Source organism: Pan troglodytes, chromosome 16 (genome assembly GCF_028858775.2).
Source record: "Pan troglodytes isolate AG18354 chromosome 16, NHGRI_mPanTro3-v2.0_pri, whole genome shotgun sequence".
Taxonomy (NCBI): Eukaryota; Metazoa; Chordata; class Mammalia; order Primates; family Hominidae; genus Pan; species Pan troglodytes.
In genome coordinates this window covers 30,511,485-30,517,484 of record NC_072414.2, presented here as the reverse complement: position 1 = coordinate 30,517,484, position 6,000 = coordinate 30,511,485, and the positions used below count along the sequence as shown (strand labels likewise).

The following is a 6,000-nucleotide window of genomic DNA, read 5'->3' as shown; positions in this document are numbered from 1 at the left end:
ATATAAATATAATGATGCATTTACATAAAGGCATCCATTTGGCATACATACCTATGCATATGCAGTATAAGGCTGGATTATTCCCCTGCCACACACAAAGATTTTGCTGTCCAAAGACTCAGTGCAATGAATGGCATGGAAGGGGCTGCATTTTTAAGGGTGAAGCAATAGAGAAATACCGAAGGCCTCGGATAACCTGTGATGGGGATCCCACGAAAGCCACCGGGGACAGTGCCAGTAAGCTTATCACTCCTGCCATAGACAGGGGACTTCAAAGAAAAACTGAAACCCTTTCTCCAGAAATAATCAGGAAGGATCTTATTTTCTTCTTTGAGGTCAGCACATTCTGCTTTTCAAAATCAAATCCACAGCAGTTCATTAGTAATGTCCCACAGGTACTGCCTCAAGTTGGCAGCTGTGGAAGCTAAAGAAGCATAAGACCTAATTATTGACCTCGGACAATTTACAGTTTAGCTGTGGAGGTAAGACAGGGACACAGAATATTATGTGACAATTGAAAGTGTAAATATTATAGATTTAAGTAGGGTAAAGAGCTCATTCTGTAATAGAGGGGTCAGTGAAAAGTAATTGTTCACCTAGTAATAAGAGAAGATCTCTGTGAACAAAGTCTAAGACTGCAAACTTCGGACTGTTGGGAGATAGTCAGATTCACATATAGATACAAATCTTTACCATCCTCAGACATCCGCCAACTTGGTTGTTTAGGTTGTAGGGCTTACATGAGGAAGGGTGTATAACAGATAACTCTAAAAATGTTTGAGCCTTAGACCCAGTGAGTGAGAAAGGGTGTCATTATTTAATATTCTCCTGACATTCACCTGCCCCTTCTGCATCTGTGGCTGTGACTGAGGACTTGGTTCTTTATATCACCCAGTGTTCATGAGGATTCTCTGGAGAAATTTCTTGCTGGTCTCAGTATCAAGAAAGGGGGATCTTCTCTTGAGCAATTTTGTTTTTGGTCTTGCATGTGATAGGAATTGAACTTTAGACAAGGCCTCTCTTTATACTTGACTGCTAGAAATGCAGGAGACAAATTTTGGTCCCACCTGTAGCAAGGGTATTTGACTCTATGAGATGCATTTATTTCAAATGATGTTCATTTTTGGCTCCATCTTGTGTGCCTCATTTTTCATTTCACACACTTCTTTTTGTAGGTTATGTGCTCTTGTAAGCTGTCTCGAATTCTGTTTTAAGGACAAGGTAGCATATAAATATAAGGAAATATATAAATGAAACAGAGGAAGGCTTTAAAGTCCAGAACACTATGGCCAGGAAGACAACTATGACTGTGGCTAGAGTTATGGTCTGTGGCGGTGATAATGAGTGTGTTATTAGGGCAGTCCAGCAGTGATTACAGGGAGTCAGACAGACCTCAGTCCAAGTCAGAGGTCTCTCCGCTGTTTATTAGTTGTATGATCTAAGGCATAGTATTCTCTAAACCTTCATTTTCTCATCTTTACAACAGTGGTCTCTTTGTATCGGGGAGGGTGGATTAAATGAGGTAATGTATAGAAAGCACTTAGCACAACCGCACTCAATCATTAGCTATTGAGATTATCAGCACTATCACCTGGACAAGCGGCAGGTGGGCCGCCCCTCTTGGCCAGGTCTTCTGTGCGCACTGACGTTGTGTGAAAGTTGTCCCCACGTCTCCTACACCCACCGACGCCAGGCGGCCGCTTCTGGGCCAGATAGGGATCACGCCTGTGGAGCGCACCTCCCTCCACACGGGCAGCCCTCGTCCAGGGCGCAGGGCGCAGGGCACAGGGCACATGTCTACGGCCCAGTCCTGCAGACGGCTACCTAGAGACCCCAGTGCGCAGGTTAAGGCAACTTCACAACTGTCTTTCCGTTCCTTTCCCCTGCCGGACTCCGCGCTCTGATATATACAGGAGAGGCCCTGGAGGGGACAAGGCGTCCTCACTGCAGTGCTCCGAGCAGCGGCCGCAGGCAGCGGCGTGGAGGCTGCGGGTCGGCTGCCGGAAAGGGGGTCCCATGGGAGCCGCTAGGCGCAGCCCGTTTCCCGAGCTCAGGTGGAGGTCGACGGGCACAGGTGCCCTGCAAGGCGCGGGCGTGGTAGCCGGGAGCCCGCTCTTCTCCAACTCCCCTGAGACTTAACCCTTTGGCCAAGAGAGGTCGAAGGCGGGCAGGGGTGAGAGAACCGCGCGAGGCGCAGGCCTGGGCACCCGCGGAAAGGGGGCAGGTTTTGGGGAAGAGCGGCGGGGCGCCGCACGTTTCCTGCAGCCGCCAGCATCAGCGTGTCAGGTGGTTGCCAGGCGGGTGTGAGCGCGCGCGCGCGAGGCAGAGGGGGCGCGCTCGCATAAAGTTTGTGCCTGCGGTGCACCTCGGTCGGGCTCGCCGGGCTCGAGGGCGGGCGGGCGCCGGGGCTACGAGGCCCGGGGGGAGAGAGCCGGCAGGCGGCGGCGGTGGCGGCGGGGGCGATGCGCCGTGCCCGGCCGCGCTAGGTGAGCCGGCACCGGGAGCGCGGGCCGCGGCCATGGGCACCCTGGGCAAGGCGAGAGAGGCTCCGCGGTGAGTAGAGGCGGCCGTGGCCCTCGGGAGCGCCTGTGTCCTTTCTTGGGAAAGAGGCCCCTGCCCGTCGCCCCAACACCCCGAGGGAAGTTGAGGGCGGAGGGGGGCCGGGGTCGGCCGGAGTCCCGGGACACCAGCGCGACGGGCGGACGTGTCCAGAACGCCCGGCGCGCTGCGCCCGGGGTTTCGGGGAGGGAGCTGGGGCTGAGGGGCGGTAGAGGGGCGGCCGCGAGGCCAGAGCTCGTCCGGTGAGATCTGCTAGGGCCGAAGCTCTTCGCGGAGCCTGCGCCCACCCGCCAACCTCCTCCCCCACATCTCCCCGCCCGGCATCGGGACTCCCACTCGCGGACTTTCCACGCTGCCCGCACCTGCTGGGGCGCTGGGCTCCGGCTGCGCCACCTGGTGGCCCCTCCCGGCCCTGCCCAGAACGGCCGAGGGAGCTTGCAGGGAGCCCGCAGAGGTGGCACCCCTCGGTCGCCCCTGCCCCACGGAAGTTTCCAGATCCGTGGGTCAGGGAAACATATCGCCTTCCGGATGGGAAGCTGCACTCCTCTCCCCCTCACTATGATTCTATAGAGGGTCTTGGATAACAGAAGTTGAAGAAAGAGAGACAGTGAGTGAAAGGGCTCTTGGCCAGGCAGCTTTGAGTTTGTAGCCAAAGGAGCAGAACTAGGCAACTGCATGAACAACGGCCTGGCCTCGGCGTAGGGGCTGGACAAGTTGTGCACTTCACAACTCCATTCACATCGACACTGATGGGACTGTGCCTTGCACCACCATACCCAGTAGCGGCAGGAAGCTTGCGATGCTGGACTTCCCGTGCTTATAATCCCAGGAACGAAGGATTCTTGGCCCTGTATGCACGCCCTGCCTCTCCCCATCCAGGTATCCCCTGAGGGTCCACCACTGTACTTTGCACTAGATTCAGAAGGAGGAGTTCAGCACATTAAATTGAGTATTATAAGGGGAAGAGGACGGGACTGGAAGGAATCCACACTAGAAGTCAAGAGAGTCACCTTCCACTGCAAAGAAAGTTGTGGAAGTTCCAGTTCCCTTGCTCCATTTCATCTCTTACTTTTCTAGGCTGGATTTCATAAAAAGCTCAGCCTGAAACTGACCTCCACTGAGATACCTATGCCTGGAGACGATTTCACCTAAACCAGTTTAGAGTTTTGACGGTCTCCTTCAGCAAACCTATGGGGCTTTGGTTACTTTTAGGCTTGGAAAACACCTTCAAGTTAATTTGTTTCTCTCGGGGTTTTGGTTTTTTCATTTACAGGAAAACATTTGGCTACTGTTTTTTTTAAAAAAAATATGCCTTTACAGACTCAGAGGCCATTCATTCTATGGATTGTTAAAACACCTTCGACCTGCCTATAATAGAGCATTTTATAAATCCTTGTCTACTCCCATTTCACCAGAAAAGGCAGAATGATTTGAGGATTTTTCACAAGGCAACCAGTTAAGAGACTGTACAGCAAGAAAGCCAGGTTTCCTAGTCTATGGTGCAGATAATCCCCATCTTCTTAGAACTCTGAGGCTGCACTTTGGCTTTTAGTACTTTCTCTTCTCCCTGTTCTCTCATGCCCTAGTCCTCTGAGTCTCTCTGGGCTCCATACTTCCCAGATTGCTTTTGTCACCCTTTCTTCCCTTTTACTACCCTATACTTTACCCTGATCCCTTCTAGTTCTGGTAAAAGCATCAAGCTTCAAGAATCCACTTATGAAACAAAGTGGTTTCTCTTACTGGTGACACTAGGAAACTTTACCAGAATTAGAAAACAGGGCAGGATTAGGAGTCTTGAATGGTCAGTGTCACCATCCAAGAAAGAAAATGGAATTTTCCTTGGATCTGTAGCCACCTCCCCTCCACCCCTAGCAGGAAGAGCTCTGTCTGTAGATAGAGCCTCTAGTTGCAGTTGCCTCTTCTCCAAGGTCTAGGGAGAAGTATTGTGGAAGGCCTGAGAGAAGGAGACTTCTACAATGAATGACTTTATTTTTTTAAAACCTTTCCCCTACTCTGCCTTTGGTGGAGGTCTTAATGGTGACAAAGGCAGCAGCTGGGGCAGAAAGCTGAGTAATCCCAGCAGTGGCTATGTAGCCCCAGGTGTAGAGAGTTGTTAGTGCTTCCAGGAAGGGAAGGGCGCCCACCTGGGGCGCACGGCATGGGCCACAAGGGGCTGGCTTCTAGCCTGTCTCTGCAGTGGTGGCCAGGCACGTTGCTCTTCTGATTCTGGACCTCCACACTGTAGAAGAGGGCTTTGGAAAATGACCATAAAGAGTCTGTCCAGCTCTAGGGGCCTGAGGACAGTTCTGAGGGCCTGCAAAAGGAATATGGGCTGAGATTCAGCCTTTACATTACCAGTTATGCTTTTGAAGGATTTTGCTTTCATTTTAAGTTGAATTGACCTTTTCAGCCTCTCTGTGATTGTCTACTACTAATCCTGATGTTGTGAAATGTGCAGAGTTCCAGGCACAGTCAATATTTATTAAATGAATAAAGCCAGAGAGGTGCTGGGTACAAATCTCAGGTTTATTATATATGAGTTTTATAACCTTGGCTATGTCATTTACCCTTTTTTAAGATTCAGTTTCAGTGTCATGAGATGGGGATAACATCGTTCTGGGCCGTAAGCCTCAAGACAGGGTCAGTCCCCAGCACAGTACCTGCCATAGCATAGGTACTCAATTCATGTCACCATTATTATTTTGTTTTTAGAGACTGATCCAATTCTGGGGCTATCACAGGGCCTGTTTGAAAATCAATTATGGCCAGAAAGTTGAGTCCTGTACCACCGACTTGATCTTTCAGGAATTACTGCCTAGGGTTAGCAGATGCCCAATAACCAATTGTTGATTCAGTTTCACTGGACCTGCATCAGGTCAGAATAGAGCCGAGCGGCCACTGCAGACCAGCGCCCTGGAGCTAGTTTGAAACAACCTGAAGGGCCGGGGTGCCCCTGCACAGGTCTAGCTGTGTACTGAGTGGCCCCATAGTTCAGTTATACACCATCTCTTAGCAGGCTGGTTTCCCAAAACCCACATGTGCCTAGCATTTTATTTTGATCTAAGCACTTCTTCAGCCCCTTTGGTTGAGATTATATCCTGTCAGAGCAGCTTTCCCAGACACTGTCCAGCAAACTGCCTCTTTCTTCTCTGGGAACATCATGCTTATTACTCTTGACACTCATAGAACACTTATTTAACATTTATGTAGCTTTCTTTTCATTATCTCAGTCTGATTCCTCAGCTATATTTTTGTATTAAGGAACTTCTAGACTGCCATTATGTAACAACAGCAGCTAGTATGTAATGAGTATATAAAGTACCCTCACCTAGACTATCTCGCTGTGGTCTTCTCTGGCCAATCACAATGCCTTACTCATAGAATAAACACTTAGAGATTAATTGATGCCATTATGCATTTATCATATATAGCGAGTAAAGT

At 50.3% G+C, this 6,000-nt stretch overlaps 1 protein-coding gene across 3 annotated transcripts in view; it reads left to right on the top strand.

Annotated features, from left to right (window-relative positions):
- Positions 1–2,332: 2,332 nt before the first annotated feature.
- RASGRP1 (RAS guanyl releasing protein 1) overlaps positions 2,333–6,000 on the top strand; it is a 75,351-nt gene continuing 71,683 nt past the window's right edge. For 2 of the 3 annotated variants that reach the window (XR_010151348.1, XM_016927918.4), the window contains exon 1: positions 2,356–2,553. Coding sequence is in view for 2 of the 3 variants with exons in the window: in XM_016927918.4 (XP_016783407.1) it covers positions 2,519–2,553 (35 nt within the window). In the remaining variant the exon portion in view is untranslated. Of the gene's footprint in view, positions 2,554–6,000 lie in introns of all 3 variants that reach the window. The other variant, XM_510293.8, reaches the window with a different exon arrangement.